The 20126-nt window shown below is 41.0% G+C and overlaps 1 protein-coding gene across 3 annotated transcripts in view; it reads right to left on the minus strand.

Annotated features, from left to right (window-relative positions):
- The window catches only part of palld (palladin, cytoskeletal associated protein), a 149846-nt gene that overhangs the window by 2636 nt on the left and 127084 nt on the right, over positions 1–20126 (minus strand). For 2 of the 3 annotated variants that reach the window (XM_063002066.1, XM_063002068.1), the window contains 11 exons: positions 16553–17233; positions 15802–15937; positions 14663–14764; positions 12874–12912; positions 10844–11065; positions 10330–10479; positions 9382–9470; positions 8161–8293; positions 3022–3229; positions 2697–2862; positions 1053–1186 (listed from right to left, as the gene is read on the minus strand). In XM_063002066.1, coding sequence (XP_062858136.1) covers positions 1053–1186; positions 2697–2862; positions 3022–3229; positions 8161–8293; positions 9382–9470; positions 10330–10479; positions 10844–11065; positions 12874–12912; positions 14663–14764; positions 15802–15937; positions 16553–17233 — 2060 coding nt within the window. The remainder of the gene's footprint in view (positions 1–1052; positions 1187–2696; positions 2863–3021; positions 3230–8160; positions 8294–9381; positions 9471–10329; positions 10480–10843; positions 11066–12873; positions 12913–14662; positions 14765–15801; positions 15938–16552; positions 17234–20126) is intronic. The other variant, XM_063002067.1, reaches the window with a different exon arrangement.

A 20126-nucleotide genomic window follows, 5' to 3' on the forward strand; every position in this document is an offset into this window, starting at 1 on the left:
ACACCCACTAACTCAACACACAATTTTGTTGCTATCACAAACAGATTAGGACTGTTTATTATTTTAATCTTTGTTAATCAGAAAAAGTATTATATGTAAACTTATATGTAAACTTCTCTTTCGTCTGCACTAGTTTTCAGGGGTCCCTATAGCAGATAATTCTGGATCCATGTACCTAATTTGGCACTTTGTATACCGGATGCAGCTTTCTTATTTTTCCACACAGCCAATCATGTCTGTTTAGATACCCATAGAGCCGATGGCCCTTCAAAGATTTGATCTTTGATTTGATCTTAGCTGTAGTGGCCACCAGTGCCACCAGAGCACCCCATATGTACACTATATGGCCAAAATTATTACTTTGTTGGATATCTCATTCCGAAAACCATGGGTCTTAATGAGTTGGCTGATCAATGCTATAAAAGCCTCCAATCCTCTGGGGAAGCTTTATTTATTTATTTATTTATTTAGAATTTGTCCCATTTTATTCAATGTCTAAATGGACCTCACTCTGTGCACTGGAGCAGTCATGTGATATTGGAAGCCTGTTTTTGTTAACAATGACTGTGGCAAAAAATCTGAAGTCAGTAATTAGGAGGGGTGTACACAGTTTTGGTTCTATTAAAATCTTTGGTTACTATTATAACAAAGACTACTGCATATCCTTTGTACAGGACACTCACTAAACAGTAGTTAGGGAACACTGCCAGCTCTGTGTTCCAGCCCTAGTAAACCCTGTCATGCAACAACATTAATTAAAAGATTAAAATTCGTAAAACGTTGTTAATAGCAAACATAAAGCAATGACAGGAGGATTTACTTTAGAAAAGCGGGTCTAAAAAGGGAGTTTGCTTTTGTTGGCCCAGTGGATTTGTTTTTTCACATGTAATAGACCAATTACCTCACTCTGGCTCCCTTTTATAACTTCTGTGTTTGATCTGGAGACTCTTTAATAAAACATTTTATACCAGGTGTACATTCCTGCTACAACAAAGAAACCCCATTGTTTTTAATCTTTGACTCCGAGTTGAATGTATGTGTGATGGACTCACCGTGTATATCGAGTCGTGCTGTGCTAGATACGATGCCAGCTTCATTCTTGGCTGAGACTGTGTACCAGCCTGCATCTTCCTTGAAAGCTGGCTGGATAATCATGCACAGATAGCCGAAGTTGTCCTGATGCATGCTGAAAAGTTCACAACACGGCACTGTTAGTCAAGGTTTAAATGCAAATGTTGCACTAAATGCATACTTGGCAAAAATATATGGACCCCATCCAATTTTAAAATTGTTGTTTTAAAAAGAACAATATAAGGCCTCCAGTGCTCTGGAAAGATTTCTGTGCGCATTCGGTTAAAAAAGTAATATTGAGGTCCGGCCCTGATGTTGGACAAGAGGAACTAGCTCATAACGGACAATTTATCCGAAAGACGCCGAGTGGGGTTAAGGACAGCGCCCAAGCAGGCTACAACAAACAACGTCTTTATAGACCTTGATTTGGGCATAAAGGCACAGTAGAGCTGGAACAGGAAATGGCCCTTCCCATATAGTTTGCTTTATATAATCATGCATATGTTTTATGCACCTCTTAGCAATAAGTGTGGTTATTAAATAAGGCAAGTTAGTCACATTCTTTACACCTATGCCACAATAAAAGTTTAGTTTCATGTTTTATCAACTCAACCTGAGTTTGATCCTGAAGTTTCTGGCAATTAACCATCTATTAGAAATTTGAAATGTTTCCACAGTGTCTGTGCAGGCTTCCTTCAGTGAGTCTGGTTTCCTACCACCTTCAGAGAACATACCAAGAGGAGCAGTAGGCAGAGCAAAAAAGCTGTGGCTTCAAACCATCAAAACTAGGCACATAAAATGGTACCCTACCCCAAATGTAGATGCTCGGCTGGTGGGCCAGTATAATAGACCACTGCCCCACCCAACCCATAAAATCATGACATGAAACCTAATTGACTTTGGAATTTCAAAGTCATAAAATTACAAACATGCCAATTATATATCTATATATAAATATATAAATAATTTATATATAAATAATTTTTTTTTGCAAGGAAATAAACTCCATTCAAGCAGCTTACATAATGATGTCCTTTAAACAACACAGTTAAAATTTAATGGCTGTCCATAATCAAATTACCATCTTATGTAACAATCCCACTAATTATAAAACTGCACTTTTATTGTTTTCTTGATGTGGTCGACATTAAAAGACTTCATCTCACACTGGTTTCAGTGTAATTTTGCGCTGTTCTACAGAAGCCCTAGCTCAGGCTATAAATGTTAAACAGTCATGTTTGTGGATGGCCCTGCTGTACTCTAAGTGTGTGTGCTCCTCTTTACAAGGTCTTGCTTGTCATCGTTTGCGTAAACACGTCGTAGCTGTTTGAACAGCCCGTCAACTTCAGCGGCCCAACAGTTCCCATTTATGGAAATGGAAGTGTGCTGCAGTTCAGTCTGCTTGTGAATGAAACATACCTGCTGAAACAGCAAAAATCCATAGTGGGCTTCATAAAGCACAATCTAATAGTGTGTGGCATGCTAGTGGGAATATGCCCACATTTCTTTACATGTTTACATAAATAAATAAGGGGATTGTTTGTTAACCGTATCAGTAATTCTTGGTACCAGTACATGCACTGAGGTTAAGTTGTTTTAAGATTAGTTACAGCAGAAATAACTACCTTATTCTGTCTGTGTTGTGAGTGATGGACTCATTCTCTCTCTTCCAGAAAATCTGTGGGAACGGGGATCCTGAAACACGGCACTCCAAACGCACAGGATAACCCTCGGCAACACTTGTGTTCTGGAGCTTCTCGATAAAGGTGGGAGCTTTGTGCATCTCTTTAGCTACAACAAAAAACAAATCTGTTTTGGTGCTTTGTTTAAAAAATCTGTAACAGATAAATGTTTGTGCTGCACAGATGACTGAGGATTTGACGTGTACTCATGTATCTGTTTAGAATTAGCATGCTTTTAAAAAGCAGAGTGAACAAGAATATAATGTACCAGCTACAATCAGCTCCAGATTGAAGGAGTTCTGTCCGGCTCTGTTGCTGGCGATGCATGTATAAACACCCGCATCTCTGTTGGTGACTGGCTCGATTATCAACGAATGGACTCCGTTCTCCCTCACCAGCATTTTATGGGAAGAGTCTGGGCGGATTGTCACGCCGTTCAGCTGCCAGATTAGATCAGGTGTGGGCAGACCGCTTACCTAAAGAACAGATAGCAGGCGAGTTAGCTGTTTAATACAAGACCACCTTCCTAGTATTGTGTTGGTCCCCCTTTTGCTGCCCCATACCCAACACACTGTGATGCACTGTGTATTCTGACACCTTTCTATCAGAACCAGCATTAACTTCTTCAGTAATTTGAGCTACTGTAGCTCGTCTGTTGGATCGGACCACACGGGCCAGCCTTCGCTCCCCACGTGCAACAATAAGCCTTGGCCGCCCATGACCCTGTCGCCGGTTTACCACTGTTCCTTCCTTGGACCACTTTTGATAGATACTGACCACTGCAAACCGGGAACACCCCACAAGAGCTGCAGTTTTGGAGATGCTCTGACACAGTCGCCTAGCCATCACACTTTGGCCCTTGTCAAACTCACTCAAATCTGTACGCTTGCCCATTTTTCCTGCTTCTAACACATCAACTTTGTGGATAAAATGTTCACTTGCTGCCTAATATATCCCACCCACTAACAGGTGCTGTGATGAAAAGATAATCAGTGTTATTCACTTTACCTGTCAGTGGTCATAATGTTATGCCTGGTCGGTGTATACTACATATTCATATTTGATATTTCTTTACACTGTCAAACAGTGGTTATCCAAAGGCCGATGGTTCTAGCCCCACCACTGCCAGGTTGAGGAGCAAGGCACTGAACCCTCAATTACTTGGATTGTATTCGGTCACAAATGTAAGTTGCTTTGGATAAAAGCATCCACTAAAATATAAAATATTAAAGCCGCTCAGGTGGCGCAGCTTCATAGCTCTTCAATATTAGTTAATTCACCCGTAGAGTTTCATAAAACCACATTATTATTTTGCTGTTTTTGATCAAATGTCTGCATGTGAATAAACCACAATGTTGTGTATTGTGTTCAAGCTAGGCAGAAAGCAGAAATATGTGTCTAGCTGTGTGGTGAACAAATCACAAAGCGATTATTGAGTAAAAGCCGCCTAACACAGAATATTTAGCACCTCTGCATCAACTTAATTGAGGGAACATCTTTTAAATAGTGTGAAATATGGACATACGCCAAGCCATATCAATTCTGTCCTGGCAGCTCTTAGTTGCTGTACACCTTCCTAAGATATTGTTTGTTTTTTCTCCTAAGTGTGTCGACAATCTGTATCTTTTAACTCTGGCAGGGTGGTTGTATGAACGTGTGTGTTCTGTCTGAACTGAGTGACGGATGGGGCAAAGAGTTTTCCCATGGGAAATGGGATTCTGTTAAAAGCTTAAGCTCTCGTGTCAACAAACCTCATTTACTCTCAGAAACCTAACACCCACCCCACCCTCAGATATGCCAGGGACATATTACCACTGTGTGGGTAGACACACAAAATATAGACATTCTAGAAGTAGCATTCTGGACTGAGGCCATGAGCCAATACTACTCTGTAAGTGGGATTTTCTAGCTGGCTGATTTTCACTAATCACACAAAACCAACTATGCATTAAAATGACTTATAAATAAAAACAAATGAATGAAACCCTGCCTCTAGTCATTTTCTATAAAAAATTTCCACCAAGTGTACATGGGTTTCCTATGGGAACTTAGGCTTCCTCCTATCTACCGAAAATATTTAGGTAGCCAATAGGTGTACTGGCTAAGATAAATTGCCCATAATGTGACACTTCCAAACCTACACCAACCTTGGTAAATATACAGAAGTTCCAGAGTGTTCTTTTAATGTCCAATTGTAATTTCTGCAGATCTCTTGAACTTGTCATACTGATATACTGTATCTTACACTGCAGTTGGGACTCTGAAAACAGTAATAGAGCAATACTGACACCATATGATGCCCCAAACTCACTCACTCACTTTCTTAACCACTTATCCAATTAGGGTCGAGGGAGGTGTTGAAGCCTATCCCAGCTTTTCAATGGGCGCAAGGCACACAGTAACACCAGTGGGCGCCAGTCCATCGCAGGGCAGACACACATATGCACACCTATTCACCTATAGGGCAATTTAGTGTTTCCACTTAACTTGACTGCATGTTTTTGGACTGTGGGAGAAAACCAGAGCTCCCGGAGGAAACCCACACAGACACAGGGAGAACATTTACATTTTCAGCATTTAGCAGTTCTATTACAGTATACAATCTGAGCAATTGAGGGTTAAGAGCCTTGCTCAAGGGCCCAACAGCAGCAACCTGGCAGTGGTGAGGCTTGAACCAGTGACCTTCTGGTTACTAGTCCAGTACCCTAACCACTAGGCTACGGCTTGAACATGCAAACTCCACACAGAGGATCGAACCCAGGACCTTCTTGCTGTGAGGCGACAGTGCTACCCACCGAGCCACCCATGCCACAAACTATTATAGTAATTCTGCCAAATCATGTTAAGTATGACAAAAAAAGTTAACTGTATTATATTTGTCTTCAACACTATTTTAGTCAGTGAGTCTTAGTGTAAAAACTTTGTATGTATGGCATTTGTGCGTCAGCAAATGGTTGTGGAGAAAGAAAAACTGCTTTGATTTGATGTCATGATTTGCCAATCATTGTCAGTCTCCTGTTTTTGCAACTAGAAGATGCCAAACTTCCTCAAGGCGAAGATCTACAAGACTGTGGTTTGACCAGTGGCATTCTGTGGATCTGAGTGCTGGCCCGACTCCACCAAACACGAACAAGCCCTGCACGGTGTGGAGATGTTCTGCTGGTTCCTGGGGCTGACAAGGTTTGATCAGGTCATAAATGTAAATGTCAGGGCATAGATAAGCGTGAGGATGCAGAAAGCTCGGCTCAGGTGGTACGGCCTTGTCATGTGTCAAAACGCCAGTCTTGACCCTGGTAAAAGTGGCCTCGAGATCAACCAAGAAACCAAGAAACATCGGCTTGGTCGGATTAGTGAGGACATGGGAACTGCAAACATTGCCCCCAGAAATGTCATGGATAGGCAGAATCCTTTCTCCACCCTGTGTGGAGCCTGCCTCAATGTGGAATAAATGCTCAGCATAAGAGACACCCCCTGCACAGAGGGACATGTTTGGCCTGGAAAGTTTGGAACTGTAGTGCCCCAGGAAACAAATCTGGAAATCCACAGTAGCATCTTTGTATAAAGGAATGTATTAGGCAGGCAGTTATGCTTCTGATTAAAGGACTGTACTTCCCTCTGTGGAACTGTATTACTTTACAGTAATGAATATCAGACAGAGGAGAGAGGGTAAGAAAAATAACTTCCAAAAGAGGCATGGAACTAAAGTGAAATAGAGTAGTGAGTGGATGGCAAAACTAAAGATTTAACAAGAGAGCTGTTCCAAACAAAGCAAATATTTTGGACGAGATGGTTAAAAACTAGAGTGAATCAAAAGTTGTGGAGAAGATTTCCACCATTCTCTGCTTTCACTGAAAGTCATTTATCATCGAAGAGGTGCTGAAACATCTAGGCTGCACACTGATTTCTTTTTCCCTGTTCAATGTGGAATGTACTGGGAGGAAACGTTTCCCAGACATTGCACACACAATACACAAACCATGAATTTGTTTAGCTATAGACCTAACGCACAAGCACAGAGTTAACCGTACTAGCACTGTTTCTCAATAGTTTCACCATGGAATCTAAAGCTCTGCTTCAAAACATTAAACATAAACCAAAAGTCCACCCAAATATACCTAAAAAACTTAAAAAATAACGTAATGAGCTAACGTGATCAAGTGAATTACCAAATTATCTCTTGCAAAAGCAATTCCTTCTGTCTGGTTGAGGTGACCATAGATTAGTGTGGTTCTCTGTACATGTAAAAGCATATGTATGAATCCACTGTTGGCCTGTGTTGAGAAATCACTGACACACTTGTTGGAGAAGGTCTGCACTTGTGCAGGGGACAGTTGTGGCCTAGCGATTAAGGTACTGGACTAGTAATCCAAAGGTTGCTGGTTCAAGCCCCACCACTGCCAGGTTGCCACTGTTGGGCCCTTGAGCAAGGCCCTTAACCCTCAATTGCTTAGACAATGCACTGTCACTGTACTGTAAGTCGCTTTGGATAAAAGCGTCTGCTAAATGCTGAAAATGTATATGTAAATGTAAATGCAACTGGCAGAGGTTGCCAGAGGGCCCAGAAATTTTTAGTATATCCAAATTGGAACAACGTAAAAGGCAGGAAATAAATTGTGTTGCACTTTGCCATCATTTGTTGTTTCATGCTGTATGTGTGTTGTTTTACAGTGATATTACAGTTGGCATAAATGACATTTTAAAAATCTTAAACAGAAATGAGAATAAACAGGTTTTGCTGTTAGATCCTGAAAACAGTAGGGCAAAAAAGGATTTTCCTTCTTTATCTCCTAATCTACTCATTTCCAATTATTGATTGTGAATCCGCTGCTGCTTGTACGACCCCTAATCTGATCCAATCTGCGTCCGCTTCTTATCACCTGCCAGTGTTTGTTCCCACTCGTATACGGAGAGCCATGCTATGCTCAATGTGCCCCCTCCCCTGCACAGACAACCAGACCAGTCCAGGAGATTGAACATCGCGGTGGGAAGAGACACTTTCCACCCTTCCCTCCCTCAAACACAGCCAATTGTGTTTGTGGACTTCAAACACTCTGCAGTGGTGTGCTAAGGTGACTGCTGTGCCAACGGAGCACCCCTGAAATATGTACAATATCATACTAAAACAAATCAACACAGAATTAGGAAAAGCAACAAATTCTAGACCCATAATTCCCATGCAGCAATATGTCAAGGCTAGTTTACCACGTGTGGTCAGCAAAGAATTTTGCTAGTTAAGTACAATGAACCAATTTAAAGTTTCTCAGTTGCAGTTTTCGCTAGGCTAAATTTAATTTACATAATTTCCACTTACAGTTGCACTGACAGCGAAAACAAAGGAAATAACCTGTTTTAAGCCTTTTCCAATGAGAAGTTTCAAGTTTCTGTTCAGGGGTAAAAGGAGCATTACCTTGCAGTCCATGCGACACAGTCTGCCCTCTTGAACAATTAGGTCACCAGGAGCCTGTAGAAAGTGAGGACGGAAGTGGCGCTCTTGAATGTTCTCATTCTCCTCTGCACCATCCCTGGATCTGGAGCGAGCTCTGTCAAAGAGGAAAGAGAAATACTTCTTATGAGCATTAAGAAGGCAAAACAACCAACAACTAATAAGTATTTATTGAGAAAACTTGCCAAAACCTTCCAATAATGAAACTTTTTACAGCTGATTATAAATATGCCTTTGACAAAGCTCAGCAATTTAGCAATAAAAACCTAAATTTTTTACTAAAACATGATATTTAACCAGTGGTGTCCAACCCATTGCAAAAGATATGTGAAACAACCCTAAATATTTAATTTAATGCCAATTTTAGTGTGCAATTTATGTATTTATTAGCTGGATTGTACATGCCACATTGCATTTTTATGTTGAAAACAACAATAGTATGCACTCTGGGATGCAGCGGTCTGACAAGCTAGCCCACCACTGCCTAGATCACCAGCTCTCGAGTTTGAATCTCAGCTCTGCTATCAGTCGGTTGGGCACCTACACAGACATTGACTATGTGGTTTCTGCTGCCTGGTCGGTGGTGCCTGTATAGAGATGGTGAATAATAAGGAGAAATGTATGACTCTCTGTAAACAATAATGATGTGTGAACTCGCCTGGAGCAGGTAAAAAGAAAAGGGCGGCTACTACACACACATCACAGGGGTGTGTGTGTTAGGTACAGCCCATATGGGTAGTTAAGTACAACAACAGAAGATCAAGGGAAAATTAGTATTAATAGAATAATAAAAACAGCAATAATGTAATAAATGTGCAAAAGTTTGTTTCCTGTCAACTATAAACCACTTTTCAGATGATCACAGTACACTCTGTTTTATCCTTATACTGTTGTTTAATTTAAGAAACCCTTTAGCACTCTACTCTCGATTGCAGGAAATTCACATACCCACTTATTCACACCTGCTTACACCTAGAGAGAATTACAGTGTTTCTACAGCCTATAAGAAAGCAAATCTATTACAAATAAAAGCTATGCTGAGGTCAGGGATTGGTCAGAGATCAAACAAACGTGACTTAATCATGACCTCATGAATGACAGCACAGAAAATGAGACGATGCCTGCTGTTACAGGCCAGCTTGGATAATAGATAGGTGCTTGCTTTGTACAAAGGCTCTTGTTTACCTGCGCATGTGGCCAGGTGTGGCACGCTGGCTCCGTCCTCGTTGGTTTACTGCCTGTACCATCATCCTACCAGTGCAGCTCACCCTGCCCTAAGAACAAGCAAAAGAGGGAGCGTATTATTAGCAGCCACATGTTGGCTTTCCTATTGATGTTAGAATAGCATATTAAACTGTATAGTACTTTTTATTGTATGAGGCTGATAATATATTAAAGTTAAACTTAGTGCCCATGCTAAATACTTTCCACAATCAAAAGCACCTAAAGTAGACACTGTCATCAGAACTCGACTTTGGAGCAAAGAAGGAAGGTTGATGACATTTTGTGGGCGGTGGAAAAATAAAAGTATACCATTTCATTCAATAATAACTTAAAGGGTGCGTCTCAAAATTAGTTGAATTTGATAGAATAGAACGCCTTAATTTGTCATATAAACATATACAGTTATACAGTACAATGAAATTCTTTTCTGCATATCCCAGCTTGTTTGGTAGGTGGAATCGGAGTGCAGGGTCAGCCATTGTACGGCACCCCTGGAGCAGACTGGGTTAAGGACCTTGCTCAAGGGCCCAACAGTGGCTGCGTAGTAGAGCCTGGATTTAAACCGACAATCTCCCGACTGATAGCCCAAAGCTCTACCCACTAGGGTTCCACTGTTTGTATTGTGGCTGTGTGTTTCTAACCTCAACAGCTGCAACATCACAGCTGTTAACTTTTTATTTCCTTATTGAGCTGTAAATTGAGTTTGAGTTTAATTTATCAGGTATACCTCTAATTAATGTGCACTTATAAGTATCAAAGAAAAGCATTTGTCCATGTGTATACAACAACCAAGGTAATGACTGGTCTTTGAGGTCCTGGGGTGGTCAATCTCCACTGATGGGCAGATATAAGAGTGGTAGATATTTCTAGAAGTTGTGTTTGTAAATTCAAATAATAATGTGTGTTTACCCCAGGGTTGCCAGCCATGACTGTGTAGTTTCCATCATCATCGAGAGAGGCAGCAGCTGTGTGCAAGGAACAGGTTCCATCTGGGTCTCGACTGATGCGGTAGTGTTCGCTCCGTTTTGAGATCTGTTTTCCGTCTTTGAACCAGTACACCTATACATGTAGAAAGGAAGAAGATGTGAACTTTATGGAGTATTATGTTTTTCCACCAAATATCTGAGTAAAAGCTTTTTCTGGGACTCAACCAGCTGTTACATAGCGTCCAGTAGCCAGAACAAAAACAAGAAAGGGGAAAGTAAATGTGTAAGTTTGTGTCTGTAGGAGAATGACAGCCACTGCCATATATGGCAAGAATCTCAGCACTGCCTTGTAAGCAGCAAACAAACCTCGTCTTTAAATCCAATCCATAAACAACCTCTGTTTTGCTCTCTTGAACTAGATTTCCCTTTCATTCTGTATTTTCAAGTAGTTTATTAGAAAGCCAACAGCAAAAACAATCCAGGATCCGACTTCTAACCTTTGGCTTGGGGTCTCCGATGACCTTGCAGCTGAAGGTGACAGACATGCCTTCAAAAACTTTGTAGTGTTTTAGTTTTTGATCAAAGAATGGAGCCACACAGTCAGCCAGCGGATCCTCATCATGCTGGATGTCGTCGTCGCTCTCCTCCACAGGAGAGCGCTCCAGTCGGAACTCGATCTCGCTGATCAGCCGCTGCTCGAAGCTTGACACTTTATACTCCTGTGGTGAAAGCCAAAAATAAAGGATAAGGAGCTACGTATGCTGTGGTTTTTTACAGCACCGCAACATATGGACAAGTCATTGTGAGTCTGTAAAGTGCAGAAATTTGACTGAAGTGAAATGTGAAAAGAAATGTGAGAGTGAAGAGCACAGAAACACGGCCGATTTCATACATTGAACTTAATAACCTACATGGGTGGACAGAACATTAAAAAGGAGCTTGACTGTAAAGTAACTAAATCACACTTCGGCAGCATGGTGGTGTAGCAGGTAGTGTGTGCATGCCATACAGATCCAGGGTCTTGAACACATTTCAAACTTCACCTAAGGTTTCAGCACATGCTTGCTTGGTCTACTTTTCGAGTGTTCAGTTTTCCTCCCACATTCCAAAATCCTGCAAGTCACCGACCTGGCAGGGCAACCTCACAAAGACAATTCTCATGGCTCTGTGTGGGAACCTAACACTGGCAGGTGACCACAGATTGGACAGAGGGAGCGTGTGATGATCCAGCTCTCTTTGATCAGATCGGGAATTGTGCAAGCACCGGCAGCTTTGCTGAAATTGGGAATGACTAAGTTGGGAGATAAAGGGGGAATATCCAGAAAGAAAGAAAAAAACTGTGGTCGGGACAAAGTATAATTTTACGAAGCCTTTTGCTGAGCCTTAAGTTCCTGGTTTAATTTTTATACTCACCATGCTACTCTCTAAACAGCTGGAGAATGTGTGCTGATGACACATCACAATGATAATTATACGTTTTAGGGCACAGCTGCACCAGACAGACACGTGCATGTGCAAAAACACACCATCCATTGACCCGGCACCACTTTTGTTTCTGAATAGACTATTTTCTTTTCCATTTACATCCATTTCTATTCTCCGCTCTGCCTATAGACCTTGCACAGATACAAAAAGATTTGCAGACAGACCTTTTTTTGCATTTAGTTATAATTTTGTTTCCCAGCACCACCATAGTTTGAAAGTTTCCTCCAAAGGAGACAGCTGTAGTATCAAAGCCCATCTTTTCCCAGTTTGTATACCCATATACACTGATACACTGATCAGCCCTAACATTAAAACCACCTCCTTGTTTCTACACACTGTCCATTTTATCAGCTCCACTTACCATATAGAAGCACTTTGAAATTCTACAATTACTGACTGTAGTCCATCTATTTCTCTACATATCTTTTTAGCCTAATACCACTACAGAGCAGGTATTATTTAGGTGGTGGATCATTCTCAGCACTGCAGTGACACTGACATGGTGGTGGTGTGTTAGTGTGTGTTGTGCTGGTATGAGTGGATCAGACACAGCAGCACTGCTGGAGTTTTTAAATACCGTGTCCATTCATAGTCCACTCTATTAGACACTCCTACCTAGTTGGTCCACCTTGTAGATGTAAAGTCAGAGATGATCGCTCATCTATTGCTGCTGTTTGAGTTGGTCATCTTCTAGACCTTCATCGAGGGTCACAGGACGCTGCCCACGGGGCGCTGTTGGCTGGATATATTTTTGGTTGGTGGACTATTGTCTGTCCAGAAAAGACAGTAAGGTGTTTTAAAAAACTCCATTAGCATTTTTAATGTTATGGCTGATCGGTGTATATGGGCTCACAGAAAAATCTGTTTTATTAAGTAATTTTATTTTAAAAGACTGACTTTGATTTTGACATTATGGGCTTTGATTAGTGTGAAGAAACCAGTGAGAACCAGTGAGCATAGCAACACCAAGCACAGAGGGTGACCAATGGAAAGAGTGAATGGATCAAAGAGAAAAACAGGGAAGAGGAGCAGGTTAAATAACCTTTTGAGGCTCAAATTCTGAATCAGCTGAGCTGCTTTCCTGTAGGAAAAAACAGAACAAACAGAGGAGTTTGTCTCTTTCTGAGGACATCACATCCGTCTCATCCATAAATGTTTATGCATCCTTGTGGCTGGAATTCAAATGGAGTATTATACATACTGCTGTCACATCCTCGCTGCATAGCAATATTTAATATGCTGTACCACAACATAAAACACATACAACTTTGGCTAAATTTTAGCAGAGCAAACAGCATGGCCACAGTGAACATTCTTCATGAATAGAATTTAATTGTATAGTTCATTTTTCAAAACATATACTGTACACATATACACTATGTGAATCCATTGTAATTTAAAACAGTTTAAGAAATACTGTAGATACATATGCACATTCTGCTGCTCTCCTTAATGCGAGGGTGGGGTATGCTGCAAGGGAATTCGATTAAGAGGAATAAAGAGGGGGGCAATTTGGCTCTAAACTAGTTAATATAGTAGCTAAACCTACATAAGAAGTGTATTTATTAAAATGATTCCTGACAATCATAAAGCTTTACTCTGCAAAAGTTTTTGAAGTTTGAAGTAATTCTGATAGAAAAAGTGAAATTCAAGCCCGGTTCCAGAAAACACTGGGCACAAGTCAGGAATACCCTGGACTTGGCGCCAATCTATTACAGGGATTCGGCCAACCCCACACTAAACCCTTCCCCGCAAACAAAGCCAATCATGACTGTGTAGATACCAGGTTCCAATCTGCCTAAATACTAAGCTTCTAAGCTAATCAAAAACTTGGACTTATACTGTTTAAACGTATTGGCTTTTTTTATAAGGAGCACCTACCTTGTTAGCACTCAGTGTTAATGTTCTACTATTTATTTATCTAGCAATAAACACTTTCTGATCACATGATGCTGTTGGCTTGATATTTTTGATTGGAACTTTATTCTCCTCCCAGCATTTACAACTGCAGCACAATAAAGAGAATTGTCTGCCAACCAAACCTCATCTGACTGACGATTGGGGTGTACAAAGCGACAGATGGGCTACAGTCAGTGGTTGTAAACCTGCAACGTTCATCTGTATGGTATGTATAGCTTCAAAAATCAATGAATGTATGTACTAGACAGGTATACCTAATAAAGTGCTCAGTGAGAGGGTGCATATATAAAAAACACATATCTATCTTGCTTGCTGCTTAGTTGTAGTAGTGTAATTCTCCTGAAGCAAAGCATTCACTGACTGCTTGAGAGACTAACCATTCCTTCACTTTGTTTACAATTCTATCACGCCCTTGTTTAAGCTCACCACATTTTCAGCTGATCACACTGAACGTTAGTGTGCATAATGTAGACTAATGTGGTGCCAAGACCTTCCTCTCTGATCAAAACTGCCTGCATGACTGTATATTTTTACACAAAACAAGTAGTGACTATTAAGACCCATTCAAAATATATAAAGCAGGTCAACTTAGTTTTCACATAAATCTGTGTTTAATGTGCACCTTTATTCCAAAACAGAGATTTTAATAGCAGTTTTTATGGATTACATTGTGGATGTGGCATGACGAAGCCAGTGCTTTCAGGACACAGTATGAAAGAGACTTCCCAATCTAACATCAGCTTTTTATGGAATTACTCCAGCTCATTGCACCATTAATTCCTCTGAGAGACCGACATGCCGTATAACCCACAGACAGCAATTTACATACACAGTTTAATATGAAACACACATATGCCAATGCATATGCCAGTCATAACATACAGTGCATCAGTATTCGTGCAAAATCCTACCTGCGTAGCTGGATCCTCGTCGGTTTGCTGGGTGTTAAACACTGTGGCGGCGTTGTCAGCCCCCAGCAGCCTTCGAGCCATCTTCTCCTCATAGGTTAACCTCTGGAAGCAGGCAGGATTAATAGGAGGAAGCTGGGTTAGTATGTAAGATTCCCCAAGACGCACATTTTAATGACCTCAATCTAATGTGATGACTGCAGAACTGCATGAACTATTAGTGATCATGCTGGGTAAGTGTTTAGGGTTTTAATTTGAAAATGGGTTTTAGTGTGGAACACACATATTAAATGGACCAGAAAATACCCTGCATTAAATACTGGATAGGTGACAGCTTTCTGAGGAAACCTTGAAGTTAATGTATTTTTAAATATTTGATTATTTCATGTTTAAGGATTTGAAAGGTTCCAGCTGTAAAGCTACACAACAACAATAGCAAGACTAAATATCCCATCAAAGTGTGTTCTTATTCCATATGGTGAGGACAATAAGGTCCTACTATTTCTACTAGTTACTTCTTCTTCTTTCGGCTGCTCCCATTAGGGCACCATCTTGCCCTGTCCTAAACATCTTTCTTTGTTAGACCGACCACCTGCACGTCCTTCCTCATTGCATCTATAAACCTCCTCTTTGGCCATCCACAAGCTCAGACCAGATCAATCTCACCTCCCTTTGTCTCGAAAAAAAACCTACCTGCAATGTCCCTCAAATAAATATGATCTCGTCCATCCTTGTCACTCCCCACAAGAATTGCAGCATCTTCATATTTGCTACCTCCAGCTCCTCTCCTGTCTTGTGCCACTACTTCCAAGTTGTACAACATAGCAGGCCTCACTACTCTCTTGTAAATTTATCCCATATGTAGTACATTGCATTTACCAGGTGTCATTTCAATATTTGTTTATATTTACAAAATACAATACATTAAAATATTCTTTTTCTTGCTTTCCAATTTGTACGGAATGGGGTTGATTCCATTTCACTGTAAATTTACGCATCTGGCAAAACCCAGCCCAGCTTTGTTGTAATATATAAATACATATTGTTGTGTTTTGTTGATTAGTATTACTGATGAGTTTACCTACCCTCCTTTTAAAGTGAACCATCCATGTTCATAGCCACACACACCCACAGATGCCTACCTGTTGGCCGTTGCTAACACGTTCCTCTCTGAAGCGCAGCTTCCTCTCCAGGTCATGAATGACAGCATCTTTCGAGTCCTGGATCTCAGAGTCAGAGGCGATACGCGGAGTGCGGTTGGTCTTCCGTGGAAGCCCGCTGTTACCCAACAGCAGAAAACACAATTGAATAAATACAAAGGACTATTAGAAAAACTTAGCCCTGCCCTAAAGGAAAACTAAAACTGCATTCATATTTATGTTTAATGTATTTTCAATGGAATCATATCATTTATTATATATTCATTCAGTTCAACAATTAGTTCATTTAATACTGAATACTCGGAATTCTTCATTTAAAGTTTTTCGATGTATACTTATACTAACTGGCAGTTTGCACAGTCCTTTTGTTTTAGCTCGCATAATCACACATAGAGAGTGTTCACAAACATTCCATTCTGTTTATGTAAAGATCTCTGATCACTATAAATAATCTTTATAGGAATATAAACATGATCTTCCATCCAAAAGCAGTGGTTCAGCTGCAGGAGTCCATGGGAACAATACAAATCACAATATGCTTTTTACCTGATGTGCTAATGCATAATGAAGTCATATATATGTAATATTACATTAAATTTAGAATGCATGGCACTGCATTAAGGGCATTAACATTAGCTAAAACTGTGTGTATAATGATTTAATTTTACAACCCACAAAAACACATTTTCAACAGTAAAAAATAAAGAATGAAGTAGTTGTTTAGGATACTCACACTATGCCATTTCCTTTAGGGAGCCCTAGTGCATTGACTGTTGGGGCTGAAGGTGTGGTTGGCAGCACAGACACTAAAAACCCAGCAGGCGATTGGGGCTTAGGACTGAATTGAGATGAGCTATCGGAGCGGGTGGGACTTGTAACAGGTGGTGGAGGGGGCGGGGGTGGTGGGGGGAAGTCCTGAGGTGGGCCACAAGGGGAGGTGACTGTGCTGGAGCTGAGAAAAGGTGGAGGAGGTGGGGGGAATGAGGGTGAGCCAGGTGACTCCCCACTGCCTCCTTTAGGTGGTGGCTGGAAAGGAGGCAAAGTGACACGACCGAATGGCTTATGGGTTGTGGAGGGTGAGAGCGGTGATGCCAGGCCAGAGCTTGATGACGTGGAGGACTGGGTCGAGTAGCTCACCGACGCAGTGCTGGGGCTGCTGGGAGTCTGGGCAGCAATAAACTGCTTTGGTCGGGCGTAGTTAAATGTGCTGGTTTGCATGGTGCTGCGTTCTAACTCCTTGAAGGAGGGGGGTGGGGGAAGAGGCGGGGATGGGGGTGGGAGGTCCTGGGGTGGTTGCTGGGGAATTGGCGAGGCTTGCTGATCAGGCTGGTGCTGCTGTACTTGCTGCCACTTGGCTGCCTCTTGCTGCTCTAGTAGGACCTGATTGTGGAGCTGCTGTAACTGTTCTGCGTTCCTGTAGGAGGAAACACAGAGAAAAGTGTGAATGAAGACAAAATGAAAAGAACTACTGATGCACTTTTATTACACTGATGACATTTTATTTTCATTTTTAAAAAACCAATAGCAATACGAGCTCCGAGTATCAGTTGACAGACACCAGTTAACAGTGTCCTTGGTGAAAGAGCAGACTCTCCGCAATTTCCTTTTTTTTTAAATAACCAGTTCCTTCCCTCCCATATCACAGGATAGGCTAAGGTGTAGAAGATGCTCACAGACACTTGAGGGCTACACCACAAAGCAGCCTTTCTTTAAGATAGCTGGCTTTACTTAACCAAACATTCACAGTCAGGTTTAATGGGTACCATGAAAGCCAACAGGAATTATTTAACCTAATCCAGACTTCATTGGTGCATGTAAACACTTGCGTGGCACATTTAAAAAGCTCTTTGGCCTTGGGGTTTGTTTAATACCATAAATGAGAATGTTACCCTTTACATTTACATTTTCGCCATTTAGCAGACACTTTTATCCAAAGCAATACGGATTTAATTTATCTAAGCAATTGAGGGTAAAGGGCCTTGCTCAAGGGCCCAAAAGTGGTAACCTGGCAGTGATGGGGTTTGAACCAGCAACCTTCTGATTACTTGTCCAGTACCTTTGATCAGTGTATATTAATACATGTGTCACTGATAATAGATTCAATTATCTCTAGGACTCCTGGAAACTAATTAAATCAAACTCAATGACATCACATGCCATCCTTAAACACTCTCTTAACTGACTTCATATTTACAATTCAGTTAAAGCGTTATCTGTGCATCACATATGCCTCCAGCTATCCACATCCTCCAGCTTACATCAGTACTGTACCACACAACAAGGAAGTCACTGTGCATCAATGATAAACTGACCTCATATTGTTCTGTATGTACACCACTGTGGTCGAGCATAACCTGCTGTAAACGTGCTATAGTTATTGTAAGTATTAAATTATTATAGGTATTAATAAAGATGAATGATAAATTAATGAGGGCCCCACAAATGTGCTTTTTTACTGAGGCATAAACCCAAGAGGGCTCTCCCACATCATGACAGAGCATCAATTCTAAGTGCCTCATTAAAAAAGGTCTGTAGGATGAAACATGCTCTGAACAAATATTTCTCCGAGTGTGTACAGTCAAGTCCTTTTATTTCAGTTCCAAATAAAGCATCAATTCAGCAGCTCTAAAGGTCGAGACAAAATCATCACAACTCCACATCCAAATCAAATACAATGTCCCTAACTACAAGTCAACTCAAAGTTAGATTCTGAACAGTCCCAGAAAATGCCACCACTAATGATTCAATTTATTGTAGCTTTAACCTATGCTTCCCAAATAAATTGTGGTAGTATTTATGTACCATATTTAAATTTCCAGGTCAAAACCCCAGTCTTAAAGGAGAACCAAGAACATTAAATCATAATAATCCAGAATTAAGTCTAAGTTTAATGCAAGTCCAGAAATCCAGTACTTTATCAAGTGTGGATGTACAGCTACAGTAAAAAAATACATGCTGGTAGTACATCATTTAGGATTTCAGCAACAGATTGTTTATGTAATGAAATGACTGAAACACATATTTTTCCTCCAATTAAAAACTTTATGGAATTAAGTAATTGTATGTTTTTGTTTTCTAAAACCCTTGTTTTTGAAAACATAGTGGGTCAAATATAGACATACAGCAACTTGTAACTACTAAATGCACATTCATGCTGAGAAGATCACTATTCGAATTGTTCTGATCTGAATTTGGATCTGGTGACAGGAAAGTCTATTGAAAAACACCCAATTCATCGTCACAGAATAGAACAGAATGCCTTTAGTTGTCATATATACAGTGGGGCCAAAAAGTATTTAGTCAGCCACTGATTGTGCAAGTTCTCCTACTTAGAAAGATGAGAGAGGTCTGTAATTTTCATCATAGGTACACTTCAACTATGAGAGACAAAATGAGAAAAAAAATCCAGGAAATCACATTGTAGGATTTTTAAAGAATTTATTTGTAAATTATGGTGGAAAATAAGTATTTGGTCAATAACAAAAGTTCAACTCAATACTTTGTAACATAACCTTTGTTGGCAATGACAGAGATCAAACGTTTCCTGTAAGTCTTCACCAGGTTTGCACACACTGTAACTGGTATTTTGGCCCATTCCTCCATGCAGATCTCCTCTAGAGCAGTGATGTTTTGGGGCTGTCGCTGGGCAACACGAACTCCACAAATGTTCTCTGGGGTTGAGGTCTGGAGACTGGCTAGGCCACTCCAGGACCTTGAAATGCTTTTTACGGAGCCACTCCTTCGTTGCCCGAGCGGTGTGTTTGGGATCATTGTCATGCTGGAAGACCCAGCCACGGTCCATCTTCAATGCTCTCACTGATGGAAGGAGGTTTTGGCTTAAAATCTCACGATACATGGCCCCGTTCATTCTTCCCTTAACACGGATCAGTCGTCCTGTCCCCTTTGCAGAAAAACAGCCCCAAAGCATGATGTTTCCACCCCCATGCTTCACAGTAGGTATGGTGTTTACTCAGCATTCTTCCTCCTCCAAACACGACGAGTTGAGTTTTTACCAAAAAGTTCCATTTTGGTTTCATCTGACCACATGATATTCTCATCCATAAGCTCTCTGGCAAACTTCAGACGGGCCTGGACATGTACGGGCTTAAGCAGGGGGACACGCCTGGCACTGCAGGATTTGAGTCCCTCTCGGCGTAGTGTGTTACTGATGGTAGCCTTTGTTACTTTGGTCCCAGCTCTCTGCAGGTCATTCATCAGGTCCCTCCGTGTAGTTCTGGGATTTTTGCTCACCGTTCTCATGATCATTTTGACCCCACGGGATCGAGGGAGATTTTGGTCTTGTATGT

Source organism: Trichomycterus rosablanca, chromosome 9 (genome assembly GCF_030014385.1).
Source record: "Trichomycterus rosablanca isolate fTriRos1 chromosome 9, fTriRos1.hap1, whole genome shotgun sequence".
In the NCBI taxonomy this organism is placed as follows: Eukaryota; Metazoa; Chordata; class Actinopteri; order Siluriformes; family Trichomycteridae; genus Trichomycterus; species Trichomycterus rosablanca.